We start from the raw sequence: 14020 nt of genomic DNA on the forward strand, positions 1-14020 counted from the left end.
AGAGAGAGAGATAGAGACTTTTTTTTTTTTTTTTTTTGGAAGTCGTGGGGTTTTCATCTTCTTTTCTCTTTTTTTTCCTCCTTCTTTTTTTGGGGAAAGAGCGCAGAGAGGAGAACCTGCTCATAACCCACTGCTCCTCCATGGCTCTGTAGAGCTCTAGAGCGTTCCTGGAGGGATTGTGCGGACTGGAGTGTGTGTGTGTGTGTGTGAGAGAGAGAGAGGGTGAGTGTGCGCGCGCGCGGTGTGTGTGCGTGTGTGTGCGTGCGCGCGTGTGGTGCGGTGCGTTCTTAGTTGGGAAGAGGACTGCTGAGAAGCCGTTACACTTCCCCGAGACTCGTCCGGCATCTCGGCATTCTCCGTCCACCATGGAGACCCAGCGGTGGTCCACCAGGTGGAGGACGAAAAGGTGGCTTCTGGACATCACCACCAAACCTCTCCTCATCGTCACCTTCATGCTCGCGCTCCAGGCTCCACACGTCCGAGCAGGTAAATCATCTCATCCAACATGTTCAGATAGATAGATAGATAGATAGATAACACGTGTGGTGCACCTTCAGATGTTCTTTTCCAGATGTTTTACTCACCATAAGCGTTTTCACCACAAGAGTCTATGCTGAGAAGAACATCTGGATCACCTTTGATAAACTCTCATCCTCACCCAAAATCCATACCCTTAGACATCACAAATGCTTCAGGCTTTCTTCTTGATCCAGCCTTTTTTTGTTGTTGTTGTTTAGAATATATCTTCAGGTTCCTCAGGAAGGATCATCAGAAGAATTTTTTTTTTCTTTTAAAAAATCTAACCAAACTGAGAATGATCACTTAACATTATTATTATTATTATTATTATTGCTGAGAAGAACACCTCAGATTCTCTTATCCTCAACCAAAGAATCCATACCTTCAGGACTCAGTAATGCTTCAGGCTTTCTTCTTAATCCAATTTTTTTTGGTTAGAATATCTTCAGGTTCCTCAGAAAGGATCATCAGAAGAACTTTTTTTCTCTTTTAAAAAAATTAACCAAACTGAGAAAGCGTTCTTAACATTAAGGGTTTGTGCTGAAAGAACCACCTGGAGTACCTTCATACAGTATTTTCTTCACTTATCCTATTCTTCTGTAAAATCCTTACCCTTAGGAATCACTAATGCTTCAGGCTTTCTTCTTGATCCAGTTTTTCTAGTTTTCAAGTTCCTCAGGAAGGATAAATCCGAAAGCACTTTATCTGAATTAATTAAGAATAATTGCATGACTGTAAATAAGCAAGGAGTGTGTTATTTAGCACTTTAAGCTCTTTGAAATTAGGAATATAGCACATCTGGATCTGTTATTTTAAGGTCAGAAGATGCAAAAACACACTTGACGTGTGTAGATTTGAGAAGCAAATTCAAGCAGACAAAGTGTCTCAGAATGGTGCAACTTTATATATAGTTTATATCAATCAATATAAAGAAATTGTGTGTGTTTGTGTGTGTGTGTGTTTGTTTGTGTGTGTGGACTCCTGCAAAGAAGGTGACTGAGTTTAGTCTAGTGCGCTCAACCTCAGCCCTCTAGGATGGTAGTGAGACGAGGGAGCAGGAATGCGCTCAGAAGGCATCCTTTCAGACGACTTTTTAAGATTTATGCCTCAGCCAAGCTTTTTTTTTTTCTTTTCTTTTTTTAAAGCCTCTTTGTTTGAGCAAATGGTCCGTTAGGTGTGTGTGCGGACACGGGGAGAAATTCCTCCAGGCTTTCAGATCCCTGTCTCGCACTAAAGGGAAGAATTTTTCAGCAGGTCGTCCGGCAACAATCCTACCAGCTGACTGCTGACAGAGAGAGAGAGACAGAGAGAGAGAGAGAGAGAGAGAGAGAGAGAGAAAGAGGAGCTCAGCAGACCCTTGTTCTAAATCTGGACCAGGGTCTGGACAAGCTTCCCCTGCAATTAGCGGGCTCTGTCTGATATTAATGAGAGATCAAATGCGTTGTAATTGAAGCTCTCGCAGGCTGCTCGTTATGGGCGTGCCTCAATAAAGCAGCAGTGTAGCAATTAAGGATTTGGAACATGAAGGAAGCTGGATCGCTTTGAGGGACGCTGTGTGGTTTCTGGTGTGTGGAGAACCAGATTAGGCCACTGAAGATGAGCTCTGATCAGAACATATCTCCAAACGTACCCAAGGCCATCAAGGAGCTTTGGGTAAACCTGGGCTCTGATTTTTTTTTCTTCTCCCCCTTCCTCTCTCTAAGAACTGTGTGGGTGTGTGTGTGTGTGGTTGAGACAAGGCCTTGTTGTCCTGCATATCCCCGCCGTTCCCTGATGATGGTCCTCTGCGCTCATCCCTATTATTTTAGTTCAAAGACAAGCGCACACTTGGGCCTTAGCAGGGATTGGGAACGCGTCCGACCCCGCGAGAACAAAGCAAGGAAACGATGAACTTACTGTACATTGTGTATGCTTGCGAAAATGCATCATGCATTATGATAATGATCAGCTGGAGTCGTCTGTTACTGTACTTAATCAGAGATACTCCTAATGATCAGTGGACATATTATTAAAATATATCGCAATACCGATATCGGCAGCCCTTCTTATGATAACGTTTAATTGATGAGCTGTATGTCTAATTTCACGTGAAGGTATTTCTGCAGGCTTGCCGCGTACAGACATGTTTTTTTTCCCCTTTGCCCCCCGGGGCACGAACAGACTCGGGTGTGCATTCCTCTGAACAATGTTCACATTTCACCCATCTCCTCTCAACTCTGCTGATTTTGGCAGCTCTGTCCGTCCTTTCTGATGTCCTCTAATAGCATCTCATATGTCCTTGTCTGTGTCATACAGAAATGATTCAGGAGTGTAAGGAGCACAGAGAGCAGAGAGGAGTGTTGGACCACAAGTGGGGGAAAGAGAGAAAGAGAGAGAGAGAGAGAGAAAAAAAGAGGGACCTTTTCATTTTTTTTTCTTCTCACAAAGTTTGCTCAGTGGCATAAATGCCGTCTTGTTTGAACGGCAAGCGTGTGTCAAAAGAGGGGGGTAGGTAGCGAGGGAGGGAGGGAGGTGAATGAGGGAATGAAGGAGGGAGGGAGCGAGTCTTTGACTGAATACATTAGTGGAGTCTCAGGGAGCTGCAGGTGAAAAGGTCTGCGCCTTTCCACTCGGATGGACTGACCCAAATCCGCCACACTCAGCTCAAACCTGGACTGTCCGTTTCGGACGCCTGCTCCATCTAAGAATTCTTGTTTAACAACGCGATCAAGATGATTTTTCGAAGTAGGATTAACAATCCCTCCTTCTGTTTGATCCTTCGCTCTCTCCTTACCCTTCCCTTCCTTTTTTTTGGCGCCTCCCAGCGAGATATATGATACGATAAGAGTATATTATAGTATGTGTGTTTGATCTTAGACAGGCATCGTGAATCAGATTTATTTCCCATAGACACACTCTTGACGCCCAGAAATAGAAGTATTGAACTACAATATGTTTTGTTGCTCAGGTAGAACCATTTCTTCCTTTAGTGTGCAAGTTTTCCCTTTAATTAAATTTAAAGGTGTAAAGCTGGATTCTGAGAGTAGATTAGGGCCTCAGTGTTGCACGACGACATTTATACAGATATAGTGAGGTTGAAAGGCGGTCAGGATTTTCTTCTGCTAGAGCTGAATTTTTTAGAGTAACCCACTCCAATCAACTCGACACTTGGTGTGTTTGCCCAGTTTTAGCACAAATGTCCAGTTCACACTTTTATATATATTTACTTTTTTTTAGGGAAACAAGGTCAACATGGAGCGCACGTGTTTCTCATGTACAGACATTTTACACTTAGTTATCTTTGTTTTTTCCCTCTCCAGCTTTTCACAATATACCCTAAAAGCTTCTGTCCATCATAGACACGTTGGCTCCATTTAAACTTAACATTTGTTTGTGGAAATTCATTATATTCAATGACTACATTACTATAACATATATACTATATATTCTTGGAGCTACTTGTAATCTAGCCTAATTAATCTAAATTTAAACTAATTTAATGAATTAACTGATTATTATGATTCTAGGCGGTATTATTATGATTCTTAGTGGTTAGCTCTGTCGCTTCACACCTCCAGGGTCACAGGTTCGATTCCCGCATCGGGGTCTGTGTGCATGGAGTTTGCGTGTTCTTTGTGGGTTTCTCCTGGGTACAGCGCAAAGACATGCAGATTAGGCTAATTGGTGTTCCCAAATTTTCCCATAATGTGTGAATGCGAGGGTGAATGTTGACCGGAGGTCCTAACACGGTCGTAAAGTGGGAATAAACACAATGGTCACCAGGGGCCTCCATGGTCCCCAAGTTGCACCACAGAGGTTGATGGATGGAGGAATCATGATTTTAGCACATGTGGAATTGCAGTTCCTGTTTAAATGAGATGAAATGACAGTAGCTTCATGAAACACACTCAAAAAAGAAGGGCAGCTTTCTTCAGCAATGTTGTCGTACTCTTATCTGTACACATTCGGTTCCTTTTGTGTGTATGTTTTTCTTTAGAAAGGTGCATGTAGTTTTCCTATACAGTACTGTAAAAATACTCTACAATTCCAAACAAGAAAATCTAAATTTTAGAAATGTGTTACATTAAAATGTTGAAATATTGACACAAATGTAGTGCAGCCAATTAACAGAATGTGACAGCAGAAATAAAATGCATTAAATACAAAGCAATGAACTAGATTAACTCATTTTAGCATCTAATAAGCAAAAAACACCAGGAAAGTTGACAGATTTCATTAACACTATTATAGCATCTTGTTAGCTCAGATTGATATCATGGTCCATAGTGTGCATTGTTAAAATATCAGGTATCAGGCAAAATAATATTTCCCCTGGTATGGTAAATAAATGGTACAGTCTTTTAGTGTTGGAGCTAGGCTGAATGGTCCGTGTGTGTTTGTGGGTGGGTGGGAGGGTGTGTGTGTGTGTGAGGTATTTCCTATAATAGCGTAGTCCTTCAGAGAGTATTACAGAGGACCTTATAGCTCAGTCTAAGGGAACAGTGAATCACACACAAAGGCCATGTGTGTGAGGTGGAAACCCCATGTCTGTTCCTTCTGATGTTCCTCAAGGCTCCTTTATTCTGCACGGCGTGTGTGAGAGTTTATATGACTGCATGTCTGGCTGATGGAGATGCACTGAGGTTGATTAGTCACTCGCTCCACACTGAGTTGTCTTTTTTTGGGTGTGATAAATGCAGGATGGAGGTGGAATGCCTGAGTGGTGTTTTCAGGCTTGCTTTTATTAGCCCCTGCCCTTTAACCTGGCCCTCAGCTCAGATTAGCAGAGCACAAGGAGATGATGGCATTTTCCCGAGCTGCGATGTCAGAGCGTTATGGCCTCAGAGCTTTACTGTGACTGTACTGATCAGGTGTGGATGCTGTAAGATGAAGTTGTGATTTTTTTTAAATAATGTCTATCTCTGTCGAGGATGATATGATTCAACAAGGATTGGTTTAGATCTCAGCTTTTAAGGATGTTAGCGCTGTTATTCTGGGACTTACAGATAAAGAGGCCACACCTCCTTCTCGTTCCCAGAGACCGGACTGTAGATGTGCATACATTTTGTATCAGCTGTGTAGATACTGGTGCCGTGAGACGAGCGTTCGTAATGGAGTTTGTTTTGCAGCCCACAGCAATGGAAAAGGAAATTAAGATGTCGTTATTATCAAAAGAGCGAAAGGATGTGAAAACGAAAGAGAGAGAGAGAGAGAGAATGCCTGAAGCTGAGCTAGTCTGAACAGTAGATCTAAATCAAGTTTCGCAAAGCATTATAAGGTTTGGATCGTCTCAGCTTTTAGATGGAGCCTTTAATATGATGCACAATTAACTCGTCCTCTTTGTGTCCAGAGATCGTTTGGGGAAACTTTTCACTATAACCGCACAGATGTGACGGATATTAAGAACTCACCAGTTCATTTCATATTTCTGTCCAGCTGTGGCCATGATGCCTCAGGCTTTGATACAGATGTTTCCCGTCACATGACACTCACATGCACAAGCAGGGGTGGCACGAAGCCATGCGTTCTTCATGACTTTCACTTTACTGCATTATCCACGTCCATTTTAAAGACAGCTCTTGAGTGCACTGTCACTTTTTCAGCCCGTGCCAAAACCCTTAAGGTATTCCCTTACAAAATCTGTTGGCTGTTCCAAAGTCAGGGTTAAAACTCGAGGATGAGCGGGCATTTAACTTCTACGCCCTTAGACTTTGGAAGAACTTACAGCTATTAGACACGCGTTTTTCACGCCAATGAACAAATTTAGTGAAATAATAGTTTAACACAGTCTTGCTAAAGCATCTGGAATCTTTAAGTGGATGATTTAATAAAGCCAAATTTTGAGGAAGAGGCATCTTAAGAGGAAATAAGATGACAGAAGAACTAAATAAATCTTGTTATATAAAAGTCCCATATTTTACTATTTATTTAACAAGTTAACACAGGCCTGAAAGCTCCACAAAGTGTGTGTGTGTGTGTGTGTTAATAAATACACTTCAGATAATGCATTTCGTTCATCCTTCAAACTCCCTCTATTTCACTTTTGCTTCAAACATACCTCGTCAATGTCTATGTTATTGGCGTACTTAAACCCAGAAAAATGAAAAAAAGAACAAAACCTCAGGCAAATTATGAGGGGATTTAAAGTCAACCCAGGATTCGTGATAAAACTTTTGGTAAATGAAGTGGTAAAAGTGATAAACATTCACAGAAGACTTCACGTACAGTATGGTGATGAGACTCAGTAAAAACATTAAGCAGCAGTGACGATGACATGAAGCAGGCAGTCTGATCATGGCTCCGGTGTACTGAAAAAACTTGCTACCTTAATAATATCCAAGCATTAGTGGAACACCAGATAAGTGCATTAGTGTAGCAGGCGATTATATAGACAAATAATGAAAAAAAACTTTTACAACAGTGTTTTCTTTTTCTGCACAATCCAAAGTCCTGCTTTGACTTGAACGCCCCTAGTTTAATGTATTGTATTGTGTCGTATCACACCTTTGCATATGATATTTTGTGACTTGTAGAAAAATAAACAGCTCAAATAGCTCCTTTACAATTTGGAAGTGTGTTAAAAATGTATCCTCACCCCAAAATGTGTCATCAGAAGGTCATTTTAGTATAAAGGTTTAAGCCCCTTGTTGGTTACACGATTGTGCACTTCTGAGGAAACAGAGGTGAATGATGGTTAAATGTTAAATGTGGCATTTTAAAAGATCTCATTCAGGGTTCCAACAGTGTCACTCAAAGATCACAATCTCTCAGTCACTAACACCAGACCTTCACTAAGGTCCATGACATTTCCCAAAACGACAGCCCTGTCCCTGTTAGAAGACTGGAATCTTAAATATGACATTGTTCCTGGTTAAGATTTTTCTGCTTGTAGTTTCATCTCAGGTAATTCTCCACCAGCCTCTAATCTATACTGGGCTAAAAACTTGGTGATAACCCACTTCTTCTTGTCTTTTCTCTCTGTCTTTTTACAGTTAAAACAGTGGATGTGCTAAAAGTCTTAGAGTTTCCCAACACCCCTGAAGGAGTGGAGAAGTCTTCAGGGTTCTGCGTAAATCGGAAATCGTCCAAGCCTGACACAGCCTACAGAGTGGCAAAGGCGGCTCAGATCAGCGCTCCTACCAGTCAGCTCTTCCCAGGTAAAACATCCATTACAAACTATCGGATTAAGTGGTAGTATACCACTACCACTACAGTTTCCACTTTAATCTGAATTTGATCGATCAGGCGAGATCATGGGCTTGGTGGCTGAACCTTGTTTTTTTATGGTTTATGCCTACTTGGCAAACCTATTGGATTTGGGGGTGGCTAAACTATTGAAGTCGTTCTTTTTTGAAATTCAGACAGTGCAGCTCTAAAATTAATTAAAATATTTTAATAAATCATATTTATGAATTTAATGATTCAAACATATAATTATAAATGAAACAAATGTGGTAATTGTTGCAGGATTTAATGCCTTGTTCAGGATCATCACATTATTGACTGGCTATGAAGTCTTGATTTTTTTCTGGGAGAACTTCCGATCTTTTACTTGTCATGTTCAAAGTAGTTTTCATATCTTGAGAGTATACAATTTTAGTTTATTATAGGGTTTTGGGGCAGAAATAGATTTTTCTGGCAAACGTTAAGAATAGGTTCTGTCTACAGCCCTCCGTACACAAGAGACTGGAGAGAACAGATTGGCCGTGCTTTCTTAGGGGCGGTAGTGGGTCCCGATAGGGCTGTCTTTACACTCCCACATCAATCATAAGTACAGTAGCTAATCACTGGTGTCTATGAACTCTCGCAAGTGGAAGGAGGTGGATAGCAGTTTTCTTCCAAGTGCGGTGGCAGCATTTAAAAAATATCTGGTCAGCTGCGCCACGTGCATCGGGGGAAGCATGTGTTAGCCCTGCTCTGTTCTTGGTTGGTAGATGTTACTGATATGGGAGTGCCATAATGAAATGGACGTCACTAAACTGTGGAGAATATCTTGGTAGTTATAGCTTGGTGTTTAAGCTTCTGGACTACTCATAGAAAGGTCTCAGGTTTTAATCCCATCTCCATCAATTTGCCTCTGTTCAGATTTTGAGCAAGGCCTTTAACATTCAACAGCTCAAATGTATAATGGGATAAAATGGATAATGGTGTCTACCAAATGCCATAGATGTAATCTGGGGAAAAAGAAGAATATAAAAAAAATATTAGTTTCTGGTGCTCTATTAGGGGATGTATAATATATACTGTACAAGTTTATTTTTTATTAGGACTGTTGGCTGAGAATGTAGGGACAACCAGGACACAGTACCCCTTGAGCAGACAGGCTTAAAGACCTTGCTCAAGAGCCCAACCATGGCACCTGGCAGATAAGGCCTCGAACCACCCTTCTGATCAGTAACTTAGAGCCTCAACCCGCTGAGCTTCCACTGCCCCAAATCATATATAATGTACAATGTTCATGTACTCTCATATGTAAGCATGTGGTGTTCACCGGGTCAATGCTTGTCATAGTCAATGATAATGCATGCGTTTTAGTGTCCTCAGAAATGTCCCATACATCCTGAGCTTGACACCATATTTGATTTAAAAACTCAATCTGCAAACTTGATTAGAGGAAAACCAGATGTGGTGACAGCTGTTTTGGGAATACAATCACAGATGTTATCATGCTGCTACTGTAAGTAAACGAATGCGAGGTTTGGTGTGGTGCAGCTGGGTTTTGTTTAACTTGTTGCCTCTTTGTTAGCATGATGCTGTTGAAGTGCTGAGGAATTTCATGGTTTATCTGCGAAACACCACTGACTTTTTAAAAGAATTATAGTAAAGCCTTTTCATCTTTCAGGAGGAACTGGAATTTTTGGATAGTTACAGTGAGGTTTATTATTGCCCAGTCCAAAGCTAAATCTCAGTCATGGTTAAATCAATCACTGTGTTTTCCTTTACACTAACCTCTGTTCAATTCTCCCAACCATAGCTGGGTTTTTCCCTGAAGACTTCTCCATCTTGACTACCTTCAAAGCTAAAGCTGGTCTCCAGTCCTTCCTCTTGTCCATCTACAATGAGCAAGGCATCCAGCAGCTCGGTGTGGAGGTTGGACGTTCTCCCGTCTTCCTTTATGAGGACCAGACAGGCAAACCCGCACCCGAGGACTACCCTCTGTTCCGTGCCCTAAACCTGGCTGACGGAAAGTAAGTGAGAGTGTAGCTGTCATTGGGGTATCTTATAAGACTGTTCGATGATGTTTTTGTCTCTTTCTATAGAGTGGGTTTAGCTGTTACGTTGAGGGTCCTCCATTGGCAGTGTTAGTTTAGCTGTGACTTGATAGGAAGAATTAGCTTTGCTGTACTAACAAGGCTCAGCTGTGTCCTATAAACTTTAAATACGCAGTCAATGTTAGTTTAGCTGTTTTTTTTTTACAGTGCTTTTCCACAAGCAGTGTTAGCTTAGCTGTGACTTATATCTCTCTGTCAAAAGGTAATGTTTAGCTATGCTTCTGAGGCTCTTCTCAAAGATGAAATTAGCTTAGCAGTGTTACAGGGCTTGTCCCTAAAGCAGTATTAATGAATCTTTCATATAAAACCCATTTATGTGTATGTCTCAGTGTTTTTCTAATTATATTTTATGAAGCTCTGAACATATGCAGTGTTAGCTTAGCGGCGTCCTTGTGGTTCGTTCCATACAGCTGTAATGACAGACTTTTCAGCCCTGCCTTTCCTATTTTGAGCTTTCTAACGCTGTAATCAAAAATCACTGTCTGCATTTTTGCAGCTTCCTTTGAATAACCACAATGCATATGATAAATGCTAAGCACGCTTAAAGCTAACTTAGATCTGTCATGTGTTTTTTTTTTTTTTTCTTTTTTTTTTACCAGAAATGCTACGCTGGTATTACGGTTATCTCTCTTTTTGACTTTCCGGACATTACCATATATATCTGTATAAGAGAAACTCTCTGAGGCTTAAAGAGACCAGCTGAGACTTGATCTTTACCCGAAACCTCTTCATGTGCATTGCTACTGCAAAAAAAAGAAAACATGACAGGGTGGCAGATGGGGTGTGTTAAACATGACCTTTGTGACCTCTGTGATCATCACATCGAATTAAGTTTCATATTCTAAATTCCTCATCTTGGTTAAGACAGAACTGATGCATTTCTTAGCAGCGGGACATGACCAAACACATGGGCTGTCCTGAAATCTGGAGCTCATTAATTTAGTTTTAAAGCGTAAACAGATTTTCTTGCTAATGATGTTGTTTTTATATAATTTGACCAGGAAAGACAAAAAATGGATTCATATGCGGTAAAGTGTCTAGCTTAACTGTTAGCAACTAACTGACCTTGTTTTCCATCTCATTGTCAGCCAGGACGATCAGATGAAATTAGCTTTTTAACATGCTAAGCTATTGTACGTTAACTGCAAGGTAATTTAATGTTTTGTGCAGTACTGTGCAAAAGTCATACTCACCCTGTTTTTAGTACAAAATTTTTTTTTTGTTTGAACTTTTTTATGACTTCATTACAATATATAATATAATATATCATGCACTCTCTTAATTTACCCATGCTTTAATTTAATGCTTTAAAGAGCACTTTCTTTGCAAAAATTCCCTGTTTATTGCCACGTTTTCTTTATTTTGTATTGGCTGGCCAATTAGACAAGCCAATTAGATTTCTCCTCTATTGTGACATCATATAAGAAGAGCCCCCTGCCCTGGTTTGTTCCACAACTCTGTTGTTCTCTGAAGGGGCATAACTCAACAGTGGCTCATTTACATAGACACTATTTGAGAAGGCTTCAGAGCTAGGTTATGCCACCTATTTAAAAGCCTAATAAAACAGAATTTAACATAATGTATAAATGTAAGCAAACTGAAGTACTAAAAAACATCATAACGTTTATTAAGAAAATAAACATTTGTCTGAATGCTTCGGGACATGGTTCAGACTGGGAATTCTGGTTTGTTCATAAAATTTGATCAAGATCCCTGTAGTCCATATTTTGGCTGACTGTTTCTTCTCCAGCACACTTTCCACAGTGTTCATGCTGTCTGTCAGGCAGACTAACCATTTGGTTTGGACTTTAATGAGACTAATCTGTGTTGATGGTGGAATGTGGTCCTGTCTGGAATGTGGAGCAGTTAAGGTGTTAGAGTTGGAGGACTCACGTGTGCTCTTTGTTAGCTTGCTGTCCTATGACCTGTACTCCTCATCTTGGTTCTGGAAAACCATTTAATAGTCATGTCTCAAAATAAGAATATGGGTTTCAGAGAATCTATAAGTGTATTGCTTTTTTTTAGATATAAATTTATAGAAAAACTCCAAACAACAGTAAGTGTGCTTTAGTATTAAAGTCTCCAGGAATCTCATAATGCACTGTAGAAAATTGCGTCCAAGCAAGTACAAAAGTATAACATCCAATTGGTGAAGAAGAAGTATAGCTCCTTCACTAGTTTTGTTCAGGACTCAACCACAGTCGACAGATACTGAGGCAAGACTAGTCCACATCGGACTTTTAACAGTTTCTTATTCAGAATACATCCGATTCTCCAATGTCACATCGGCATAGTATTCGAGTATTTTTAAGTGATTCCCCTGCTCTAGCTTGTTATATCTCTGATGGGATTCATGTGTGCACAATAAGGAAGTAATAAAAAAGTGCAACATATAACATAATTCATGTTTTCAATGTTTGAAGTTGGTAAAGTGCATTTTGTCCATGCATTCATGAGTTCTACTTCTGTTTTATAGGTGGCATCGTGTGGCCATCAGCGTGGAGAAGAAGACTGTGACCATCATTGTGGACTGCAAGAAAAAGATCACTAAGCCCTTAAAAAGAAGCGACCATGCCAACCTCGACACTAAAGGCATTACTGTGTTTGGAAGCAGAATTCTGGATGAGGAGGTCTTCGAGGTAAGTACATTTAAGGTCCACTCTGAACAGCAGATAATCCTAAGTATTGGAGAAAAATTGTACCCTCAGTGGTACCACCAAGAGTTCATTTGTATACCTTTTTGAGGTTCACTGCAGGTAACCTGGTTTGGTTCCAACACTGAAAATTGTGTTAAAAGATGGACTTGTAACTCTAAGTTGACACAAATACAGTAAATGTGGCTGAGGATACAAATATCTAAGCAACGAGTCCCACACAATGTGTATTCACAAATAATGCGCAACATTCCTCCGATAAGCTTTAGACCGGGGTTTTCCAGTGTCCAGCAAACTTTGGCGACTCCTGCTCAAGCACAGCTGATTCAACTGATCCTTTAATTACTAGGTTCAGTGGGTGTGTTGAGGTGTTGGTGAATTGCAAACCGTGCTGGACACTGGCCCTCCAGGACTGGAGATGAAGAGCCCTGCTTTAGACCATTAGGCCGTGACCCGGATAAATCAGTTACTAAAAATAAATGAACGCTATACCTCCATGTATGCTTGAGGATATTATGATTTTTGTGGGACTGAGAAACAGCTTGAAGTGGGCAGAAAGCCAGGAGTGATGATTCATTTTCAGGATTTACTGGTGTCTAGGAGTTGGACATATGTACAGTACAATGAGCTTTTTCTGGGCATGCTTTTGGAACCCTGTAATTTCAAGGGCGTTAAGTTTTTTAGTAGTGGTTCAGCGGTTAGGTTGTTGAACTGTTGATTTGTCTAAAGAGTGGAGCTAGGGCTGGACTCTTCAGCAAAACCTAGCCTATATCTCACCAAAGTAGGGTACTTGAGGATAAGTGGTTTACCCAAGTGCATATGTGCAGAGATGGGCAAAGTACACAAATTCTGTGCATGAGTCAAAGTTTTCCATTTAATTCTGTACATAAGTAAATGTACAGAATTACCCGCCTTCAAATTAACTTAAGTATTAAAAGTACATTCACGTTTAGGCATTCGGCAAAGGCATTTTACAGAGCTTGTGCTAGCTCACAAAAGTCTTTTTCATAGTAATTCTTTTCTCTCTCTCTCTCTCTCTTTCTCTCTGTGAACCTGCTGTTTTCATTGCTGTCTGTAACCAGCTCAAATTCTGATTTCAAACACCTGTTACGTTATTAGGCATGTCTCGAAAGACAGCCAGCAGGTGACAGTAAGAAGGGGCTAAAATTCCCACTTTAAATATTACACACTCCTGCCATTAGGTAACGCAATGCCTTGCAGAAATGGAGTTAAGTAAGAGTACAGATATTAGAGTAAGTAAAAAGTGGGGTGTAGTATATAAGGCTGGAATTTGGCCCCCTTTGAACTGAGAAGATATGATAAGTGGAAAGATAAAAACTCGCAGGAACTACATTGGAAGGTGTTAGCACATGATAATGGAGGATGTTTCCATAAAATGGGATGTGATATAGGATGTCAGCTATAAATGTTAGATATGTGTTTTACCACTTGGTTGAAAGATTTTATCCGGGGGAATTTTAATACCTGGAATCAGAAGAAAGAAACAGGGACTAGTGCCAAGACTAGGATTTGGAAGCAGCTACTAGATGATAACATCATACTTAATGGTTTTTGGCTATACAAGCAGATTTAGCT

At 40.5% G+C, this 14020-nt stretch overlaps 1 protein-coding gene across 4 annotated transcripts in view; it reads left to right on the plus strand.

Moving 5' to 3' along the window:
- Positions 1–260: 260 nt before the first annotated feature.
- Positions 261–14020, plus strand: part of col11a1a (collagen, type XI, alpha 1a) — a 97873-nt gene continuing 84113 nt past the window's right edge. For all 4 annotated transcript variants that reach the window (XM_053494018.1, XM_053494016.1, XM_053494019.1 and 1 more), the window contains exons 1-4: positions 261–486; positions 7491–7655; positions 9473–9686; positions 12247–12409. In XM_053494018.1, the coding sequence (XP_053349993.1) occupies positions 366–486; positions 7491–7655; positions 9473–9686; positions 12247–12409 (663 nt within the window). In that variant the 5' untranslated portion in view covers positions 261–365. The remainder of the gene's footprint in view (positions 487–7490; positions 7656–9472; positions 9687–12246; positions 12410–14020) is intronic.

The sequence above is a fragment of the Clarias gariepinus genome, chromosome 4 (assembly GCF_024256425.1).
Source record: "Clarias gariepinus isolate MV-2021 ecotype Netherlands chromosome 4, CGAR_prim_01v2, whole genome shotgun sequence".
Taxonomy (NCBI): domain Eukaryota; kingdom Metazoa; phylum Chordata; class Actinopteri; order Siluriformes; family Clariidae; genus Clarias; species Clarias gariepinus.